Source organism: Protobothrops mucrosquamatus, unplaced genomic scaffold (assembly GCF_001527695.2).
Source record: "Protobothrops mucrosquamatus isolate PMUCROS unplaced genomic scaffold, P.Mucros_1.0 scaffold48, whole genome shotgun sequence".
Taxonomy (NCBI): Eukaryota; Metazoa; Chordata; class Lepidosauria; order Squamata; family Viperidae; genus Protobothrops; species Protobothrops mucrosquamatus.
The window spans coordinates 1,601,018-1,624,620 of NW_015386430.1; the positions used below are offsets into that span (position 1 = coordinate 1,601,018).

At 38.7% G+C, this 23,603-nt stretch overlaps 1 protein-coding gene across 1 annotated transcript in view; it reads left to right on the forward strand.

Moving 5' to 3' along the window:
* Positions 1 to 23,603, forward strand: part of AVL9 (AVL9 cell migration associated) — a 40,836-nt gene that overhangs the window by 1,808 nt on the left and 15,425 nt on the right. The window contains exons 2-10 of the mRNA XM_015811743.1: positions 3,207 to 3,327; positions 5,300 to 5,385; positions 8,201 to 8,272; positions 13,238 to 13,327; positions 14,833 to 14,899; positions 16,337 to 16,377; positions 16,580 to 16,618; positions 18,839 to 18,908; positions 20,313 to 20,860. Coding sequence (XP_015667229.1) covers positions 3,207 to 3,327; positions 5,300 to 5,385; positions 8,201 to 8,272; positions 13,238 to 13,327; positions 14,833 to 14,899; positions 16,337 to 16,377; positions 16,580 to 16,618; positions 18,839 to 18,908; positions 20,313 to 20,860 — 1,134 coding nt within the window. The remainder of the gene's footprint in view (positions 1 to 3,206; positions 3,328 to 5,299; positions 5,386 to 8,200; positions 8,273 to 13,237; positions 13,328 to 14,832; positions 14,900 to 16,336; positions 16,378 to 16,579; positions 16,619 to 18,838; positions 18,909 to 20,312; positions 20,861 to 23,603) is intronic.

A 23,603-nucleotide genomic window follows, 5' to 3' on the forward strand; every position in this document is an offset into this window, starting at 1 on the left:
CCGTGAAAAGAGGCAGATTCCATTATGGAAATAATTAAGAAAGGGATTGAAAATAAAACTGTCAGCTTTATAATTTGTAATTTGTGCAAATTTGTGGTACAACCACATCTGGAATATTGACTGCAATTCTTATTTACACGATTCTCATTTAATAAAGAATAAAATAGAGTTGAAAGTGCGCAAGAGAGTAATCAGAATGATTAATGAGTTAAAAGCATGTTTTAAACTCTTTAGCTTTGAAAAAGGCAGTTGAAATAATCAAGATTTATAAAACAAAATTAGGCATGCCACGGACAGTTTTCTCCCTTTTTTTAAACATAAGAATCAAGATCCATTCACTGAAGAGGTTTGGAAGAAGATTTAAAACAGAAAAGGCATTTTTAGCACATTATCTAAGAAGTGAATAGTAGCAAATAATATGGATGGCTTTACAATGAATTTGATAAATTTATTGTAGGCACAACTGTGTCAAGAATTATTGTCTTGGAAATTTAGTGTTTCTTCTAGATCAGGGCTTTTCAGTCAGTGGTACGGGTATCACCTGTGGTTCATTGGCACCTGGCAGGTGGTATGCGAGCATCCTAGAAAAGTTGTGGGGGAGGGGAATGAGCTGAACCTGTGGCAGCACCGCACAAGCCTGAGCGAGAGATGGTTGGAGCTGCAGGGCTGTCAGGGCTCAGCGGAAGCACCAGGATCAGCACCAGGTTCCAGCTGGAGCTCGGCGCTGATCCTGGTGCTTCTGCTGAGCCCAGAAGAAGCGCCGATCAGCTGGAATGTTGCAGCATCTCCAGGGTCTTGTGATTTACATTCAGATGCTTGGTAACTGATTCATATTTATGATGGTCACAGTGTCCCAGGGTCATGTGAAGTGACCAAAACCTGCTGCAACCACCTAGCAGACGGGGGGGAATAAAAACCAAACACCCCCCACCCCACCCCTGCTGCCAATCCTCAACAGAAATGCTCACAACAATAAAAATCTCTGACAAGAGGAAGAGCGCCGGCGGACGGGCAGGCAGGTGTCTTGCTCAGCTGTGGCTTGGGGAGCACTATTTTCAGTGCTATTGTAACTTCAAACAGTCACTAAGCGAACTGTTGTAAGTCGAGGACTACCTGTACTTTATCACTTTTTTCCTTTTTTTTTTTTTTTTTTTTTGGTCATCAAGTTTTTGATACCTTGCTAGGCGACTGGTGGTACTCGGATATTGCCATATCCTAAAAGTGTACAATGGGTGAAAAGATTGAAAAGCCCTGTTCAAGATCAGCAATCCCCAACCTTTCTGGTTTGGTGGATTAGCACGGCAGGGGAAGGAATGGTTCTGTATGAGTGGCAGGCATGCGTGTTCACGCGCAAGCTCCATTTGTGCTAGTGGCAGACGCAAGCAACCACTGCTTCCACAAATGGAGCTTTGAGTGCAAGCACCCAAAGTTTGCACAAGTGGAGCTGTGCACGTGTGCCCACTTGTTCCCCCACTTAAGTGGAGCTGGGCATACGTGCTCCACCACCACTTGTGCAGCCTGGTTCCAAATGGGGCGGGGGTTGGGAATATGTGCTCTAGATGGAGGGCAGTTGTAAGGTAGAGATATTTTCTGTTTATGAGAATCTTGGAAGCATCTGGGCACTTGCAAAATTAGTAAATGTAAGTTTAAAGTGACCCTTGGACTAATTCATCTGGATTGTTCTTTTGCCAAACATTTGTTGAAGAAAAAATAGGGAAGCAATGTTTTGTTTCTGCTTTAAATAAAGTATGCTAGCTATATATTTGTTGAAGTGCTGAATCATTGGATTAATCATTCTAAACAATCGATCGCAAACCGGAATCCTGGCAGATTTAATTTCATCTTAATTAACTTTATAATGTTTACTATTTAAATGGAGGCATTTTTTACTGAAGTTTTTGAACAGACACATGCTGAATTGGAATCTAATAAATATATTTGTATATGTCAGTGATGGCGAACCTTTTAGAGACCGAGTGCCCAAAAACCGCCCCCTGCCCCCACTCCGCCTCCCGTCCTGCCTGTTCTGCCCCTGCCCGCCCCCTACCCCGCCCGCCTGCAGGACCACGCACCGCCTCCATGGCCCGCCACAGCAGATTGCCCAGGCAGCCCTGCAGCACCATGGCAGCCATGCCCTCCGCCCATACCCCGCAGCATTATCTGCACGCTATGTCCCTGCTGCCTGGCTATGTCCTTGGCTGCGCTGCTCCATGCAGGCCGTGCCCAGGGGCGACTCTCCTCCAGGGGGGCTGCTGGTGAGGAGGGGGCCGTGGGGGGAGGCGGGGCTGGGGCGACGGCACGCGTGCCCACAGAGAGGACTCAGAGTGCCGCCTCTGGCATGCGTGCCATAGGTTCGCCACCACTGATATATGTGCACAAATTGTATGTAAGATCTTACAGAACTGGGATTTTGGACACACCTTAAAAAGGTGCAGTGCTTGCCTGTAATTGTTTCAGTATACTGGGTAAAATATATCTTTTAGATATGTCTATGTTCCACTATTATTGTGTGGAATTGCAAGCACTGATCAGGATTTATTTAGCATTCTTATGGGAGGAAATGGTGATGTGAGCAAAGATGTGGAGCTTTGTATCATATTTATTCAGCTGTGTTTTGCACTCTTGGAAGAATGAAACTAAGGGGAGAATATCTCATCATTATAGATGATGATGTATAGATGGTGTTAGGCAAATGATACATTTTTTTTATTTTTTGAGAGATAATTTACTCTATTGAATTTGAATAATTATGTATTTATAAAATTTATTGGCCACCCATTTTCCACAGGATAACTCCGGGTGGCTTACAATCATAAAAGATATATATGCCAAAGTAAATAAATTAATACCAGCAAAAGCTGTGATACAATTATAGATGGGGGGCAGGACTGGAGGCAGGTGGGATCTGTTGTTAGTCGATCAACCGCCTGCACTGGGGCCCCAAGCTAACTGGCAGAGCACGGTCTTTAGGCTCTTATGAAAGGTCAGGTTGGTTGGGTTTATTAACCTGCTGATCTGTTTATTCATTCTCTATGTGGAATAGAATTCAGCCTTACTTTTTTAATCTGATTTTTTTGCTAAATTTCAAATGCTGCTTGGGATTCCCTTATCTCTACACCTCTTGCTTGAAGTAATAGTAGAATTATTTATCAGTTTTATATTTGGATACCTGATGACTGAGTATATATATATATATATGCTTTCAGATTGAGTTCTCCTATCCTCCTCTAATTCCTGGAGAAAGCCATAATAGTAATAGTTTGCCGGAGGAATGGAAATACCTGCCTTTTCTTGCGTTGCCAGATGGTGCTCACAACTATCAAGAAGGTAAGAGTCTGCATAATGCTCCTTTCCTACAAATGCCTAAATAATCTGGAATCTGATACTGGGCAAAGAATTTGATGCTCTCGGCATAGCTGGGCCAAACTAGACTTTTTTTTATATATAGCTAGCTGGCAAGCAAATCTTTAAAAAAAATCATACTGTGTGTTTTCCAGCCACAAAGAAAACCTCCCTTCCTTTTGTTAGAAAAAGAAAGGTGACAATATAAACATTTTAAAATGCCTCTTGCAGGTGGAAGAAGAAAGTTTCTAGAACTATAATTCAAGTAATATGAAGTAAAACAGATTTGGGCTTCAGTACTTTTTTTTTAAAAAAAATACATTTATATATCTGGTGTTTATGGTTTGCAATGGTTCTACAAAGCAGAATGAATGTGCTTTAGGCAAACCATGTACAAGACTTGTATAATATCAACAATTCCTAAATAACACAGACCAAAATCAGTCCATGATTACCAATTATTCTACTATATTCCAATAATTAGTGCATAGAAAAAAGATAAGCTTTCAGAACCAATTCCTTGGTTGCTGAGAGGCAGTTCATCTCCATATGAGGCTGCCACTCACCCTCTTTGCTTAATATATTTTGTTAATATTATGGATAGTAATTAATTGCATAAAGGGGCAGCTTGAAATATAATAAAAAAACTAGTTTAAAATTAGTTTAAGCTGTGAAAATAGCCAATAGCAAAATATGCTGTCTACTAAAAATATGCAGTATTTCAATCTGAAAGAAGCAAAGGTGCTTTGGATCAGGCCTGGGTACTCTCTGTATCTTAACATTCTGCATCTTTCTGTGCATCCTTTCAAGGTTTGCACAGTAATTATGCAGACTCAGCAAAATATGCATTTCCTGAGTTCCCTGGCTATTTTGAAACAGCCTGATTCCTTTAAGAAACTGCTGACAGGGTCAGAGAAGGTATGCCATTGGATTTGGAGCACTTTTGCCCACTTTGTATCAAATAGCATATACCTCTCTAACTGTCTTGAAAAGCTGTGTAAAGCAGATGAACTAGGAGTGTTGCAATTTGCAGAAAGAAAGAAAGCAACTTAGACATTTGGATGTATATGGAAATAGCTGGAAAAGCTTTTTATGCAGGACCACAAGCCTTGAGAAAGACCTAGATACTTTAATGTTTCATGTATCATATATACCTTAAGATTATTTTGTCTCAAATTTGGAATTAGAATCTTGAAAGCAAGTTTTAAAATGTCAGATTTGATAGTATATGTTTAACATATACTATGGTCAAATACTTTGTTATTGGTTATCTAAATTGATACCATAGCTAACCCTACTCTAATTCAATATGGATTTGGTTCGTACATTACTCTAAACAATTAATTGTGGTTTACAAATCACAATAGCTGGATTCACAAATCATGCTAAATGAAAATCTACAGACCATATTAATGCCTTTGTGATATGTGAAGCTAGTGCATAATTATAATTTAGATAGCAACCTATTGGGGAAAAAGTAGAAACTTTCTACTCTTTTCAGCAGGATCATGAATGAGTAGCCTTAAGGGAATCTGAGTGTCAAAAACATTGGAGATGCTGAACTTTTGTATATTGATTCAAGCTAACCAGACAATTCTTTAGAAGCAGTTCACCTGAATGAATAATGCTGCAGATATAGAAACTCTTAACAGGATGAATCCTCTTTCCTGGAATGCTCTTTACCACCATCAAAAAACTCCAAACAAACAAACAAACTACTTCAGTATGATTCAAATCACAACTATTTTAGAATAGCAAAACTGCTTGGGCTGTTCAGAATAGTTATATGCACATTTCTATTATCAAACCAAAAGGTTGCATTTTTCCCTGATTATGTTACATTAATTTGAAATTTGGTCCTTAAGATTATTTGGAAAATTATAGTACTGAAGAAACTTAACGTCTCAATGTGATGCTTATAAGAGATAGCAAAACAATCTCTTCTTTTCCTTTTTAGACACAGTGTTTTTCCATTTGCCACCAAGAAGTGGTGATCGAGGCACAATATATGGGGTCTCTTGTTATAGGCAAATTGAAGCTAAGGTAATTATTCTGAAGTTAGGGGAACATTTGTAGTGAAACTTACAACCACAGTGGAGCCTGGAATTTTAGTCATAAGTCCCTATTGAAGTTCTATATATAGTATGTAACCAGACTCAATTTTATAAGTTTTTACAATTGTTGTAAAATGAGTCACTATGGTGTAAAACAAATCATGAGGCTATTAAGCAAATCCTAGCATTTTCTAATCATTTGCCCAAAAATGGTAAAAAGTCATAAATTGTAGTCACCTGACTGTTGAATACTACAACCGGCTATAAATGCAAGCTAGTTGCTATGTAACTGAGATGTGATCATATAACTGGGGAGGGAGTAGTCATAATTTCAACAATGAGTCATAAGTAGCTTTTTAAAATCTGCTGTAAATTCAACTGGTTGTTAAAGACCAGTTATAAGATGAGGACTGTTTACTGTTTACTATATACATGTTCATTTGATATTGAACATCTGCATGGTTGTTTAAATGCTAAACCAGTATTTTTGAGAATTCAGATTTATCAGCAGTATCTGATCATTTGGGGCTTCCTGCAAACATGTACAAGTAACTAAAAGATTGGCTTGAATTCAGACATTTAATTTGTCTTTTTCTAACAAAGAAGAAATTGAACTTAGCTTAAAAATTTCATTAAAGATTTATAAATGCATAATGCGTAATGTGTGACTTATTATTTATTGTAGCATTAGATGTTCAGTGTCTTTAGTATTAGATGTTCAGTGCTGGAAGTATTTTTTTTCTGCTATCTTATCTTCAAAATCATCAGATTTAAGTACCTGCAAATATATTCCTACTTTGATGTAATTTTTTTAAGAATTGTGATGATAATAATAAATATTAATATAAACCAAACTTTAACAAAGAAAAGAGGATAGCGAGAAATAGTACAAAGTGCAAGGGAAAAAAAGAAAAAAAAGAAAATGAATATCATAAAGAAAGAGTAAAGTGAATTACAATCTTCATTTATTTATTTATTTGTAAAATTTATTGGCCGCCCATCTTACCACAAGTTAATTCATCACATGTGGAAACACATTTAGTAACTATTCATCCTCTCTATAGTTATAAGCATTTATCTCCTCATCCCATATCCCAATTCTTATTAATAAATAAACTTATAAAACATCATCTTTTCAGTCCTGATATCAGCAGAAAGTCCATAAAAGATTGCCACAAGTAACAACATATCTTGTTTTAAACTTGATCAAATAAACTGACTCTATATTCCTTCCTTTTATTTCTCACTGTCTTAATTTTTAGTTCATTGAAATATTTTCTTGAGATTTATTTTCTTCTTTGGTCCCATCTCACAAAATTCTTCAAGACTTTTAACAGGCCTCTTTTGTAAATAAAATAGGAAACAAATTATCAAAATCACTCTCTTGATTTGTCATTTGTATTTCTCTTTTAAATTTTCACTCAATTTCATTTACAGATCCAATGAAACATACTTTTATAAATCTTTCTATTGACCTGGCAGTTGTAAATCCACTTTTGAAACCATTTCTACCTTGTCAGATAAAATTTGTTCTACATCTGAGTTTTCTTCAGTAACATCTTTTGGACATAGTCTGTCTATAGAAGCAGCCATCATTATTGATACTGTGAATATTGTGGCTACTATTTTCTGATTCCATTCTTCAGAAGTCTCCTTCATATTTTTATTGTCATAATGCTTTGCATCATCTTACAGTTGTATATATCTTTACCTAAAATCTTTAGTCCCTCTGGGGTCCAATTTTTCAAAGCACAACATTGCTTATATATGTTATGTCTCATAAAATCAAACCAGGATCTATTTCCCACAAGAAACTGTTTGTATTTTATAATTAATTCCAAAATCTTATTGTAAAAGTTTCAGCATTTCAATTTTATCTGGACCTTTATCCATTGATAGCTTCTAAGATCAATTTTTTATTTAGCTTTTCACTGTTTATTTCAGATTCTTTTAAATTATTAAATTTATAATTAAATTTTTCTTTCATTGAGGATTCACCCAGATTCATAGCAGGATTTTTAAACTTGTCATTCCAAAAGTCACTAATAGCTTAGAAGTAGTTACTGAGCAATTTCCACAAGTGATTAGAAAGTTCAATTTGCAAATTTAGTATTCTTTAAAAGTCTCCATTGCTATTATGAGCAATATGGCTAATCCGGTTTTTGACTCTGCTTTCACATAGCCGTCTTAAGTTCACCTTGATTTCCCTGGAAATCACCCAAATATATTCCTACTTTCTGAAAATTTCTACTTCATTTATTATGTAAGCTATTTGATATCCTTGTCCTATTAGAAATAAATACAATTAGTAATTTATAAAATCATTTTAGTTTCCAACTGTAGTTGCATTTGTCATTTATATTCAAAGGATGGACATGATAAGTTGAATAGTTTTAATTTAGGATCAGAATTCTATAGACTATATAGGAAGTGGTTAAGTATTTTAATTGTTCCAAATTAATAATACCTTCTCAAATAGATTTATTTTATAGAAAATAAAATGAACAAAGAAATGACAAACACAAGAAACCAATGGGTTTGCATAACATTAACGCCAAACAAGTCACATGGTGGCTTCCCTTGATGTGACTTTTTCTAATTTATGCTTTAATGTTTCCCTATTATAGTCTTTCTTTTTCAGTAAAATGGATCTTTCTTTCAGTCAAATTGCTAGTCTGTTGAACTAATTTTTTTCTAAATCATTAAAGTTAGTAAATAAATGTCATATTTTGGTGAAACATTGTTTGCTTTTAAATGTAAATAAGTAAAGAAAAGATTTTAATTTTAGTTTTTCTTCCTTTAAGGCATTGAAAGTACGACAAGCAGACATTACTCGAGAAACAGTACAGAAAAGTGTATGTGTTCTAAGTCAGCTGGTAAGAGATAAGATAACATATAACACTTCATTTTAGATGTTTATATTAGATATGAATAGTTGCATATCTGAATTTGAAATCTGAATCAAAGCCATTCTTTCCAGAGGGTTTGTTTGACAGAGAAAAATACTCTATATAAACAATTAAATAAGGACAACACAACTGGATACACCCATACCACTATACTTTTCAACATTAGCATATTGTGATGTAGGGCAGTGCTTTTCAACCCATGATATGCGTACCACTGGTGGTACTTCAGCACCTGGCAGGTGGTACACATACGATGGGTTGAAAAGCACTATAAAAAAAAGTAAAAGTGTAGCGGGGGGATGAAGTAAAGTGGTGGCAGTGCCGCACAGGCCTGTGGGAGAGTCAACGGGAGCTGCAATGTTGCCGGGACTCTGCTGAGTGCCCAGGATCGGCGTGGGGCTCCAGCTGAATGGGCACGGCTCCAGCTGATTGGCCTTTCTGGGAGCAGAGTGTAGCCTTGAGGAGAGGAGTCAGTTGGAGTTGCACTAAAAAGAAAAGGAGGTGGGGGGAGAGAGGAGAGGATATAAAAGGAAGAGGTTTTGGTGGAAGAGGGAGAGAAAAAAAGACAGGGAACAGAGAAGGGAACAGAGAAAGATAGACGGAGCAGCGTGCAGCCTTGGGGAGGAGTCAGTTGGAACTGAACTGAAGAGAAGAGGAGAGGATATAAAAGGAGGTTTTGGCGGGACAGAGGAAAAAAAGAGACGGGGAAAGAAAGGGACGGAGAAAGAGATGGAGCAGTGCACAGCCTTGGGGAAAGGAATCAGCTGGAGCTGCAACAAAGAGAAAAGAAAGAGGAGGGGGAGAGAGGAGAGGATATAAAAAGAGGAGGTTTTGGTGGAAAAGGGAGAGAAAAAAAGTCAACAGGAAAAGAATGGGACAGAGAAAGAGAGATGGAAAGAGGTGAAGCTTCTTTGAGACAAGCAGAGGGAGAGAAGGGGATAGAAAAGTGCAAAGATTAATGTAGAGAAACAGGCACAAGTTTTCCATTAAAAGTGTGATAAGTGGGTGTACAGATAGTTCTCAAGCTACGATAACAATTGAGCCCAAAATTTATGAGAAATTTGTTAAATGAATTTTGTCCCATTTAATGACTTTTCTTACCACATTTGTTAAGTGAATCACAGCAGTTGTTAAATTAATAACAAGGTTGTTAAGTGAATCTGATTTATCCATTGACTTTGCTTGTCAGAAGGTTGCAGAAGGGGATCATATGACCCTGAAACATTATGACCATCATAAATAAGGATCAGTTGCCAAGCATCCAAATGTAAATCATGTGAACCTGGAGATGCTGCAATGGTCATAAATGTGAAAAATGGTCATAAGTCACTTTTTTCAGTGCTGTTGCAACTTCGAACAGTCACTAAGCAAACTGTTGTAAGTTGAGAACTACCTGTACTTTATCACTTTTTCACTTTTTTTGGTCATCACGTTTTTGACACCTTGCTAGGTGACTGGTGGTACTCGAATATTGCCATATCCTAAAAGTGGTACAATCTGTGAAAAGGTTGAAAAGCACTGAAATAGGGTACAAAAAAATATTGAAACTTACTGTTTCCCCGAAAATAAGACCTACCCCAAAAATAAGATCTACCCTGATTTTGGGGGGTAGGCCTAATATAAGCCATATCCCCAAAATAAGCCCTAGTTAGGACCCCGCCCACTCCATCCCATCTCGCTGCCACAATGGGGCAGGAGAGTGCATGTCGCATTGACACCACCAAGAGGCGAGACAGGTGGAAGAGGGGTGGAGCTGCCCCATACACCCCACACCCATTTGGTTCAGCCCCCCCCCAGCCAGGCAATTTCTTGCTCAACAACCTTTCCTTTCACTCTCCTCCCGAGCTGGACTGCTGTTCTGTCCCAGCCTACATGAGTCCTTATTGTATTCACAAGGAGAAACACCTCTTCCAAGAAACAGGCAGGAACCACAAGAAAAAAACAATCCCTTTTATTCTCACAGACCTGAGTCAATGTCCAAGGCAAACAAACACAGCCCACAGAAACTTGATCCTCAGCACACCTTCCCCTTTTATAATTCAGCCAAGGCGTGGCTTCCTAATGCCTTCTCCTTTGCCTTTGGAGCCGCCTCATTGCATTCCTCTGTCCCACTCTCTTCTCCTGTCTGCGCATTCGTGCATCTGGGATTTGTCCCAGCTGTTCCTCATCACTGTCCAACTCAGGCTCCCAGCACAGCTGTGTCTCAGCCCAAGAGCGATTAGAGGGTCCAGGCTCCTTGTCTGACCGTAAGTCTTGGAGCTCCTCAGAGCTTTCCTCTTACTCTAATGTCATTCCAGGTCCCTCCTCCTCATCTGAGTCCTCAGACTCAGCTGTCAGATTCACTGGCTAGCAAGGAATCACAACACTATCCCGCACCACAGGATCCTTCCCCTGGGTCTGACGGGACGGATGCTGTCGTGAAGGGAACTGTTTGTGGAACACTGTCACCAAGGCAGGAGCATGCATGGTGGTCGCATCCTCCCAGGTGAACTCCTCCGGTCCATAGCCCTTCCATTCAATCAAATACTGAAATCGGCCTTTCAGCCAATGGGAGTCTCGAATACTAGGGACCTCATATTTGGGAGTGCTGTCTCCGTCATGTTGTTCCAGTGGGGGATGTTCTGATCGGCGGGGTGGACACGCCAGTTGTTCTGGGACCAAGAGAGACTGGTGAAAGACCATATGTACCTGTAACAACCGTGGCAAGGTTAACCGATAAGCGACCGGGTTAATGATGGCTTCGATAGAGAATGGTCCTTGGTACCGGTGATCTAGTTTCTTGGCAGGTCGGCTTGACAGCAGGTTCCTGGTTGACAGCCACACCTGATCTCCCACCATTAATGTAGGCATATCTCGCCTCGACCGATCAGCGACATTCTTGTAATCTGCCTTGGCCTTATCTAATTGTTATCATACCAATTGATGGATAGCCTGTAACTTGGTCAGATATTCGTTAGCTGCGGGAACTGGTGACTCAGCCCAAGTGCGATTAGAGGGGCCAGGCTCCTTGTCCGACTTTAATGTCACTCCAGGCCCCTCATCTGAGTCCTCAGACTCAGCTGCCGGATCCACTGGCTGGTGAGGAATCACAACAACTGTCTGGCTAATCCGCCAAAAAAAAAAGATCTTGCGAACTTGGAAGGTCTTAGTGAACTTTTTTTAGTCCCACAAACTTTGTTTCCCTGCAGCAGGAGAGAAATGCGATAGAGCTGGAAAGCAGGTTAGTGAAGAAATGCTTTCAGGAAGAGAGAGGAGCTAGGCGGTGGTGCACCAAACTCTATAGCAGCGCCGGGAGGAAAAGTGGCAGAAAATGGGGCTGCCATTTCCAGAACAGAGAAGGGAGATGCAGGGCGATGTAGGGCAGCAAGCAAGAGCTCTGCTCCGCTCTGCATCGCAGTGCGGAGCCACTCCCCTCCCCATTCTCTCTTCTCTAGAGTGGCGGCGACAGAGGGCTGGTGGAGGGAAGGGGCAGGGGAGGCTTGCGCCGCCCAGTCACGGCAGAGGAGGAAGAGGCAGCTACTGCCAGGCAGGTGATCTATGGAGTGAAGCATGAAGAAAGCCCCTCCAGCAGCGCACAGCCTTTCGCCATCACTCCTCCCGGCTCTGAAACGGCGGAGGGGGATCGGGCCTACCCCGCCATCCTCCGTAACAAGGCAGTCTGGCTTGGAAAGGGAGTGAAAGGGAAGGTCACCGAGCAAGGAATGGCCTGGCTGGGAGGGGGCTGAAGTAAGCAGGTGCATGGGGCAGCTCCACCCCCTCCCCCACTTGCCTTTCCTTGTGGCGGCAGCAACGTGATGTACCATGCGGCCTCCTACCGTGAGCGGCTGCAGAAGAAGTGGGCTGGTAGCCATGTGGGCTCCTGCTGAATGGGGCCATTGGTGCTGCCGCCACGAGGCGAGGCATGTATCACAAAAAATATAAGACATTCCCCGAAAATAAGACCTAATGCCTCTTTTGGAGGCAAAAATAATATCAGACCAGGTCTTATTTTCTGGAAAACACAGTATACTGCTTTAAAGTCTTTTTCCAATTTTAAATTCCACTCATGATACAAATGTGAAACTAAATTTAGAAAATGACATTCAGTTCCTGGTCCCAGTTTTAATTCCTGGCCTTTCTCAACAACTCTGCTCAAAAGATAATGAATAATGGTTGGGTATGAAATTATTTATGTAATATATTTATATTATATATATTTTATACATATAAAATATATTTTACATATTTATGTGTCTGTATGTGTATATGAAGGAATTGTTTATGAAAAGGTTAATCTAAAACAGAGTTTGGAATGGGTCTTTTGTTATTTTTTCTTTCCCTGCTCCCTATTTTATGCTTCCAACAATACTTCTCAGCCTCTTAAGGTAGTTTAGACTGAAAAATAGGGAAAATAGAGATTATGCAGCTAGCATGCAAGCCCAGGAAAAGTCCCCCTTCCCTCCATGATTATATCAACTTCAAATCTGTATTGGTGCATGATTCTATTAAAATAGGGCTTAGATTAAAAGGCAAGCAAAACAATTCAGTGACCTTCATAATTAATTTAGATCTAAATACTTGTTTCCCTAATATTCTCTCCTAGTTTATTAATCTTTTACAACGCCCGTCTTTAATGAAATAGAATGAGATACTTTGCCCATATTTTACTGTATTACTGTCTAATGTTTTGAATAAAAGCACATTCATAAAAAACACAGATCTATGCACATTTGGAACCAGTGTTGCTTTGAAAGCCAGATGTTACTATATAGAATAATTGACCATTCCAATTCATATTCATAAATCAGCTGCAACTACATATGATATATGGCTTGAAGAATATGCAAAGTATTCAGATTATTCAAATTTATCTGCTTTTAAAGAATAGATCCAGTTATTATTACCTCCTTGTTTGTCTTTGTTGATATAACATGATGCTCTTTTTCTTGCAAGCCTCTATATGGGCTACTTCAAGCTAAGTTGCAGCTAATTACACATGCCTACTTTGAAGAGAAAGACTTCTCACAAATTTCAATTCTTAAGGTATGTTTAAATACACAAAAGTAAAATTGTTTGAAAGATTCCAAATGGTTGGGTGAGAGAGAGAGAGTTCAGTAAGATTAAAAGTGGAATGGAGGAGCCATTGCTGATCGAAGAGTAAATCCACTTATCAATGTCCATGATCAGAATAGAATGGAAGGATCACTTTAGTGATATTTTTTGCAATACAGGTTGTCTTCATCTTATGACCTACTTGTTCAATGACAAGTAACACTGATGAGTGCTAGTTAATGCCTGGTTCCCAAAGTTATGGTCATTGCAGTGCCTCAAAATGTGGGTGCTTAGCAGCCCATCTGCGCTTATGGCCACAGGCACACTTCAACTCCTACCTGCCTATCTCTCCCTCGTCTTTGCCCTTTAGGCTACCTGCACTTCGCTACCTCTGCTGGTCCTGCCGCCCTGTGCTCTGCTGGCCCTGATTTTTGTCAGATGTGCTTTGGAAAGTTGGTAGCCTTTGTCCAAATTGCATGTGGCCCTTGTCTAATTTGAAAGGCAAGAAGGTCACAGCTTTAAGAAGAAGGCCTAGTGCAGTGATGGCGAACCTTTTAGAGACCAAGTGCCCAAGCTGCAACCCAAAACCCACTTATGTATCGTCGGATGCCGGGTGGGCATGGCCCATTGGGTGGGCGTGGCTGCAGTGGTAACGGCAGACTGGGTGGGACTAAAAAGTTCAATCAATCAATTCCAACTTTGCGAGATTTTTTTTCCCACGAGAAGTTGAAATTGATTGATTGAACCTTTTTTTTTTTGCACATGGCGGCGTAAGCCTAAAGCAAAAAGGTTTTATAAAACCCAGCTGAAGGGCTAGGACTGTGGCGATGGCGCATATGCCCACAGAGAGGGCTCTGTGTGCCACCTGTGGCATACGTGCCATAGGTTTGCCACCACGGGCCTGGTGCAACAGCAGATGCCTTGCAAAGGGCCAAGCTGGGCATGCCTCAGCAGCAGCAGCAGCAGAAGGAAGAAGATGCAAATGTCAGCTGGGAGTGGCAGGGCTCACATAGCCCTGAAACGTTCAGGCCTGCTGAATGTTAATTTCCTATTACCTTTATTTACAAAAGAGAAACTCTAGACCCAATATGGTGTCCATTGTTAATAAGCTAGAAGGAGGTTTCTAGTAAGAATCTGACAACCAGTTCTGCATGCTTTTGATAGAGAGATTGCTTTCTGAAAAAATACTCCCTCTAAAAACTGCTGGAAACTATTACTTAGTGATATTTTTGAAAGCCATATGAACAAAATATTTGCAGAATAGCATACTGTATGCAATATCTTTGCAAAATTCCATTAAAGCTTCATCTTAAGCAGTTCTGGACCCCAGGATTCTAAAGGATTGATAACTATATCTTTAGAGACTCAAAAAAAGTAAGATCTCTTGGAAAAGTATTTGGAAGATTTTTCTTATATAAAGTAGACCTTTTCCTTTTGTCCATAAAGTTACTTTTATTAAAGGATGCTCATGTTTTCAACATTTTATGGTTTTTCAGGAACTTTATGAACACATGAATAGCTCACTGGGAGGGAGTTCACTGGAAGGGTCACAAGTTTATCTTGGTAAGCTATATTTGGTAACATAAGACTTCCAATTTTTATAAGTATTTTGTTACATATAGAGCTTAATACCAAACTTGTAAGTCTGAAAAAAATATCAGTTATTTTGGTTATCTTTCCCATTTGTGAAGCTATTGTGTAATTATATTATCATATAAAGTATAAGGCTTTATGTTCATGCAGGGTGTTTTTTGCATTTCAATTTCTTTCTGAGGATTTCTTACAAAATAGTTTTCAGAAACCACAACCAAAGTATTAAACGTGTTATTGAAACAGGTCGTTCAATCTTCCTTCCTTTTTTCTCTTGAAAGACTTGATATGAAAATTGAAAATCCAAGTCACTTTTGAAGACAAATAAAATATCTTGACTTTTTTCACTATAATTGTTTATCCTATTCTTCCTGCTTTAATTCATACTGCCAGCAAGCTTCTGTAATGTATAATGAATCCAAATCAATTTACAGTGTATGACAACAAGTTATTGCACCAGGTTTACCCAAAGGAAAATACAAATGGTCAACAAAGTCACCTGTTCGCCAAAATATTCATTATATTAAGTAAATAATAATATAATGGTCAGTGATGAGAAATACCGCGTTTCCCCGAAAATTAGACCCAGTCTTATTTTTTTTTGCCTCCAAAAGAGGCACCAGGTCTTATTTTCGGGGGGTGTCTTTTCCATGGACTCACCTCATGGTGGCGGGACTGACAGCCTTGGTCAGCCGGCCCACTTCTTCCGCGGTCAAAGGAAATGCCTCTGTAGCTTAGAATGGAGCTCTGGATTGACGTGCATGGCGCCCCTCCCTCCAGCCTGCATTTTGCCATCAGAGGCCTTCCAGAAAGGCCTCTGATGGCAAAATGCAGGCTAGGGGGCACCGCAAAAGAAGTGGGCCAATGAGGCAAGGCAAGTATCAATTCATGGGAGGCCTGGCTGCAACGGTAAGCAGATGCAAGGCGCATGGGGCAGCTCCACCCCCTCCGTCCCCACCCTAGCTTGATTTTTAGGTGTGCACCTCACTCCAAAACTAGGGCTGAAACCTGCCCCATGTTTCAAAGCAATACTAATCAAAGAAAACATAAAATGCAATTTGCTAATAATAAAACCACTTTTTTTTCTTATTAGTGGTAGGAATCCAGTACTTAAGGATGCTTCTCATGGTAGAATGAATAATGAGGCAGACCTTCACTCTAGCTGCTTATTTATGAAGGCTCTTTACATTCATCCATCTGACTGCAGAGTTAGAAATCTTAGGCTGTGAAAGCTTAATGTTTTATATAAAGAGATATTATCCAAATAACTGTTCACAGTAATGCATTTCTACCACCCCAGAAAATGAATTCATATGTACAATAAATGCTCTTACTTAGAAGATTTCCAAGTATTGGAAATTGAAATGAAATTTTATTGAAATGTGCCATTTTCCTCTCTGTTGTTTTTAGGCCTGTCCCCACGAGATCTTGTTCTTCAATTTAGACACAAGGTATGTTATAAAATTGAAATGTGCATAATTATTTCCACTTCTTTGAATCTTAAAGAAAACCACATGTAGTTACAGATATAAGTAAATAAATGTTTTCTGGATCTATATTGCACATTGACATGATACTGAATATTTTAAGCATAGGGTCACTTATTGCTGGATTACTAATGTTTTAAGATCTGTCTTTCTTTATGTTTTAAAGGTTTTAATTATTTTTAAGTTGATTCTTCTAGAAAAAAAGGTAAGATTATTCCCATATTTCCTAAAAGGCAAAATAAATGACTTGACTAACATTATTTCATTAATACCTTATGGAGATGCATTATTCCATTATGCAGTTAGCCAGGATAGAGGGGTGCTTATTTCATTTATTTGTTATAGACATTAATATTTCCATCAATGTTATTTGCTATCTTACCATAAGTTATAGTTTGCTGGCGAAATTAACTCTCTTGCTTCCTCTCTCTAAACAGACACATAGACATCCACTAGTGATAGCCAACGTGATTTATGTTACTTATTTATTAATCAGATTTTTAGACTACCCATCTCTTTGGACTCTGAGTGTCATAGCACATTTAAAAAAATACAATGAAAAATAAAACTTCATAGAATTCCCTGGAAAGAACAACAACCAAACTTTCTCCTCCACTTACAGAAGCAAAAAGATACCAATCCCAAAAACAGGGGAGGAGCCATGTTTATAGTGGTATTTTAAATGTTGGTACAGAAGAGGTCTTTCATATGTTTAGCCTACAACATATATCCTCTGTTGGCCCTGATTGTTGATAAAGAGAATATAATCGATAACAGGCCTTATCTTACATAGTTAAAAATCTACCGAAGCCTGTGGTCTGAAAATGTAAAGTATATTCATTGCAGAGGGTAGAAGAAATAAAACTCTATAGTTGAATCTAAAAGGGAAAAGTGTATTCATAATAAAAAAGTTGTAATAATCAAAGTAACAGCTTCTCTTCCAGAACAACAATTGGTATCTGCTCCAACGATTGGTATCTAAAGCTCTCTACTAGGTTTTTATGTAAATCGCTGCATAATGGTCCATAATGCTACATCATAATGCAGCTTAGGGAAGACAATGCATTGAACAGAATAGGGGTCCCCAATCCCCAGGCCACCGCCCACTATTGGGCCGTGGCCTATTTCAAACCAGGCCGCACGAGTGATAGGCAAGCGTGCGCATGTAAAGCTGCACTCACACAAATGGCAGGCAAATGCATGTGCATGAAGCTCCACTTGCAAGAGCAGTGGGCCCTCAAAGCTCCACTCGTGCGAGCGGACGGCACTTGTGGAACTTTGTACACGACCACTCTCCACTCACACAAGTGGAGCTTCGTACACAAGCACAAGCACTTGTGTGAGTGGGCTTTGCGCACAAGCAAAGGCCCTTCATTTACCCGTGAAGCTCCATTTGTGCGTGTGGAGGGTGTGCACACCTGCCATTTGCACTAAGGGAACTGTGCACGAGTGCACCTGCCACTCATATGCCCTGGGCCATGCTGCCAAAGTGGAAAGGTGGGGACTATTGAGTTAGAACATTTGTGCAAATTATGACACAAGAAGCTCATTATGTTTTTAAAAGCTACATTATATCTTCTGTCCGTAGCTTCAGTCTTCAGTGGGACAGGATGGAAATGGAATAAATATTATCATGTCACAAACAAGGACCTAACATTTTACACAATCTTTTATCAAACAGTCACATTGCTTTAAGGTGTGCAAGGTCTGGATTCATAAATTTTCAAGAAGTAATAACACAGATTGCAGCATATTTTGTTTGTTGTTGTTATTGTATAGGTTGCACATTAAAACATCTGTATTAAAAATGGCTGAAATATAAGTAAATAGATATTACTGATCATTATCAATCATCATCATCAACCAATCAATCTTTATTATGGTCACAGATCAGCAAAAAAAAAGCATTAAAATGATAATAGTAAAAAATAAAAATAAAAGACAGAATAATACATTGCGATTGGTGGTGGATTAACAGTAGGCAGTTAAAGTTTGCCTGATTTTATATACAGCATAGCAGAATTTGGCCACATTCAGAAAAACTACTTCATACCGATCTGATAACAGTAGTTCCACATAAAAAAGATCAGTATTTCCCAGTTATTTTGGGTAAGATGTTATAAATTGAGTCCATGAATCCTTATAGAAAAAGCAGTATAGCAGGGCATGAACTCTAGTTCAATGGCCTCTTGTCCACAGGAGGACAGTCTCGCCTCATAGGGTATTTTTTTATATTGGCCCTCCTAACCTGTTGTGGGAAGTGCGTTGCAGCGTGCTAAGCTTAATGCCCTTTGGATGTTTGGGACAGTTATTTGATATAAATATCTTGCTGCTTTAAGGGGGGAGGTTTGATTGCTCCAGTTATACTCTGATTTCTTTTTAGATCGTATACTACTGATCTATTTTTCCCCCTGCTTCTTTTCAGGTTCTGTTTTATATCTCTCCAGTTAATCGGCTGGTGGGAGCATTAATGACTGTCTTATCACTATTTCCTGGTTAGTGTGTATATGTATGTTCCTATCAAAATGCTACTTAAAATCATAGCCATTCTTAATTTAACTTGTTTACTTGAAATCCATTCTGAATTTTAAATGGCCTCTCCCCCAACAAAGAATAGACAGGAAAGATAAATGTAGACAAAAATCATGTGTAATGTCCAGCTTCCCAATCTTGTCAGTTTAAATTGTCAACAACATAAAACTCAGTCCTAAAGACTGTCTCTGGCATATGATACCTCTTTGTGAATTTATATGTGCATAAACCTTTAAGAAAACATAGCCCCCAAAGTCTTAGTACTACTTCAAAAAAATATTAATACTAATTCAGCTAATAACTGTTGATAAAAATTATTGCCTGTAAAACAAGGTATTCTATTGTATTTAATTGATCTACAATAATTATACAACCAGCTATTCTCACACGAGTCATTGTCATACCCAAAACATACAAGTACTTTCACCAATATTCCCTTCCTTTATTCTGATAGAATCAGCCCCAAAAGGTACAGCAAATATGAAAGTTTTGCATGAGGAAGAGAAGAAAAGGGCAGCTAAGCTAGTTGGAAATGATTCAAGGAGAAAATACAATTGCACAGGGGGGGAAAAGTGACAAAAATGTATTTCAGAATTACAGAAAGGGCTAAAAATTCAGAAAACAAATAACCCACCCAACCCATTGACTAATTTTCAGGTTAGTTTTCAAAAGCATTTTTGTAGTGATATATACAGCCATTTGTACTTTCTCCCATTTATTTGAATATTTTAGTGAGTATAATACAACATTCCTTCCCAAAGGAAAAATCTTTGCCTTTCTTTTGGGTAGGGATGATACTCGGAAATATTTGTGACCACCAGAAGGCTTGTAATAGAATCTTTTTTGCTAACCTTGTAACAATAAAAACTTCAGTCATGGGTTTTAGTGCTAGAATCATTATTAGGAGCCAAAGGAAATACTTGAGAATTCTACATAAGTGGAAAATTTGAGGAATTTTGCTGTCAGCCCTTCAAGGCAGGCTGGGTCATGGTATGGATAACACAAGGATTTCTGGAACTCTACCATACTTAAACTTGAAAGTTACTATATGGCATCTAACTTGAAAGTTACTATATGTCCTCTTCTAAGCCAATCAGAATAAAGACAGGATTGTTGTTTGCTTTCTTATAACAATTCTTATGTCCCTTCATTAAAATCATCTCCAAACTCCCCTACATCTACTGTTACACCAATAGTTATTTTCTTCATTGAAAAATAACTTTCTGAAAGACTAGAAAGAATCATGGGTGTGTTGTATTTGGCAATTAACTGTAGTTTTCATCTTAGCATAGTTTCCAATATAAATTGGTGATTGCTCCTATATAGAATCTATTAACCTCATTTATAATTTTTTAAATAAATTCCAGGTATGATAGAACATGGTCTTACTGATTGCTCACAGTACCGACCAAGAAAAAGCACATCAGAGGAAGTTGGACAAGAAGTTTCTCCTCCTTCCAGTTACTGTGTTTCTTTGTCTGCTCTGACGCTTTCAAATGCTAATTTTGACACAGTTGGGGAAGGCAAAAAATTATCAAGAAACCAAGAAAGAGATACTCAGAGAGCAAATGTACCTTTATTTCAAGTTGAGCATCAACCCTGTGAATTTCATGTCTCCCAGGATCATGGACAGTACTTGAAACCTTCTTCACACACTTCTCCAGAATCTTCTGAAAGTGACTGGGAAACCTTAGATCCCAATCTCCTAGAAGACCCTAACTTGAAAGAAGGAGAATGTGAAATTACTTCAGTAGCAGGAGAGACTGAATTTCTTCTGCAGGAATCAGTGATTTCCAAAAGTGTTCCAATTACTATTCAGCCTCAGCCTAATACAGGACACACAGTCCTTGCACCTGGACTTATTTCTGGTTTGGAAGAAGATCAGTATGGTATGCCATTAGCTGTCTTCACCAAGGTAATTTTTGTAGTATAAAGGGGGGGCAAACATTTGGTTACCAAATGCTGTTTTAACATTTTTCAGGAATAAAGAGATGCATAGAGGGTAGGCCAATTTATGTGTAAGCAGGAATGGTTTAGAAGTTCCTAACTTACTATTTTCAGGCATATATGTATTTTCAAATGTATTTCACTTCAGAATGACAGGAAATTATATTAATACTTTTGAGTAATTATAGACAAGGGATCACCGGAAGGAAGTTTGAAGATTAAAAGATGCTGAAGTTGCCTTCATCTGCTGTAGTAACTAATGAGCAATTCTCTGTAATTTTAGGAGCTCTGTCATTCCATTAGTTTCATTTTTGAAGAATGCCAGGGATATAGATCATAAAATGTTTTGAATAACTTAGGGTATCACAATTGTAGAAAAGTGAAGGTATCAAATCAGACCTGCATACTTTATATTAATGTATTGATGGAGTGAATAAACATATTAAAAAAGAAATGGAAATATATCCTAACAAAGCCAGTAATGTCCAGCTTCTGGAAATCCTTTAAATAAATTGACCTTAGAACAGGGGTTCCTAAAATGTTTGCCATCACACCTCTCTTTAATGTATCCTTAATGTAAACACCTCTCCTAAAAATCCAAACACCAAATGAAAACAAATAAACAATGAAAACAATATTATACCAGTATACGACTATAATAAAGATTTGATAAAAACAAAAGAAACTTCAGGAAATATGGATTTATTGTTAACAGTGTAACTAAAGATAAACTAGGTTATCATGCTGTCAGTATAACCACCTGTCAATTAGATCGCTATCCCTTCTGGTTGGTGAAAGCCTCCAGGATAGGTGGGTTCAGGCAGTAATAAATTCTTCACTGCAGGAGGGGATATTTCTGGGACTCTTTAAGGAGGCCTTAAAAAACCATCTCTTAATCCCACCTGTCTGGACAGCTTCCATCTCCTTTTTAGGAAAGGTGGTAGAGAAGATGGTTGCTTGGCACCTTCAGAGGATCCTGGGTGAAACAGATTATCTGGATCCCTTCTAGTAAAATTTCAGGCCCAGTTACAGTGCGGTTGTGAATGATCTCTGGCGAGAGCAGGATAAACAACCAATTTTTGATCTTTTGACTATGGTATCCTTTTGGGCCAGCTGTGGGATTTATTTATTTATTTATTTGAGTGAGTGAGTGAGAGAGAGAGAGAGAGATAGAGAGAGAGAGAGAGAGAGAGAGAGAGAGAGAGAGAGAGAGAGAGAAAGTGGGTGAAACAGATTATCTGGATCCCTTCTAGTAAAATTTCAGGCCCAGTTACAGTGCGGTTGTGAATGATCTCTGGCAAGAGCAGGATAAACAACCAATTTTTGATCTTTTGACTATGGTATCCTTTTGGGCCAGCTGTGGGATTTATTTATTTATTTATTTGAGTGTGTGTGTGTGTGTGTGTGTGTGTGTGTGTGTGAGAGAGAGAGAGAGAGAGAGAGAGAGAGAGAGAGAATGATTTATGCACCGCTCATCTTGTTTAAAGGTGTTTGGAGCTGGCTGACATAGTTTTGGCTGGTTTAGCTTTGGTTTAGCTCCTTTCTCCAAGACCAAGGTGTTGATAGGGAGTGAAAAGTTCAGTCCTCAGCTGCTCCTTTGTGGCATGCTGCAGGTCTTGTATTCTCTCCACTTCTTTTAACAACTATATGAAATCACTGGGTGAAATCACTTGCCACCATGGGATGAGGTACCATCAATACGCTGTTTACATCTCCATTCTGAGTGACCCAATTGATGCTGTTACTGCCCATTTGGAGGCTATGGAGATCTGGAAGGGAGAGAATAGATTTCAGCTGAACCCTGGTAAGACTGAGTGGCTTTAAGTGTGTGAAGCTTCCAAGAATTTAACATCCTTAGTTCTGGATGGGATTGCGCTACGCCAAACAGACTTGGTGCGCAATCTGAGAATTCTTCTGAATTTGCAACTCTAGCAATTGTGGCTAGAAGAGCCTTTGTATAACTTCATTGTTATGCACCAGTTGCATTTTCCTGGATCAGAAGTCCCTCCACTCAGTCACTAGTCATCTCATGCTTAGACTACTGCAATGTGCTTTATATATAAAAGTGCTATGATTTCTACATCCTACAGAAAGTGATTACTTGAATTGCTTAAAAAAACCTGTTTTATAGAAAATCCAACAAGCATTGGCTCTATTTAATATAGATTAGCTTGTCAAGAATTCAGTAGTGGTGTTGATAGTGGTATGATCATCAGAAATAAGAATGAAATAGGCAAGTTGGGACAGAATCAAGGAAGGAAAATATCCTGATATCCCGATTTGTAAATATTTCCCCTCTATTACAGTCCATAATGAGTTAGAGCGAATTTTTTTCATGGTTAAGTCTTCATTATCATTTGAAAGTCTTTCTCAGTATGAGTAATTGCAAAGTAGGGATTGTTGTAGAAACGTGTGTGTGTGTATACAACATATATATATCTATATATCTATATCTATCTATCTATCTATCTATCTATCTATCTATCTATCTATCTATATCTATATCTATATCTATATATATATATATATATATATAAAGAATCACAACCGTGAGACCACCAGGAGATAAAAAACTATAATCAGTTTATTTACAATTAAAAGCACCTAGCTTTCGCCGGCCTCCTGCCGGCTTCGTCAGGGTGGCTAACCATCAGTGGGTGGCTGTTTTTATGGGAGTGGTGCCTTTTGCACCCGGCTCCTCGATCTCGTGA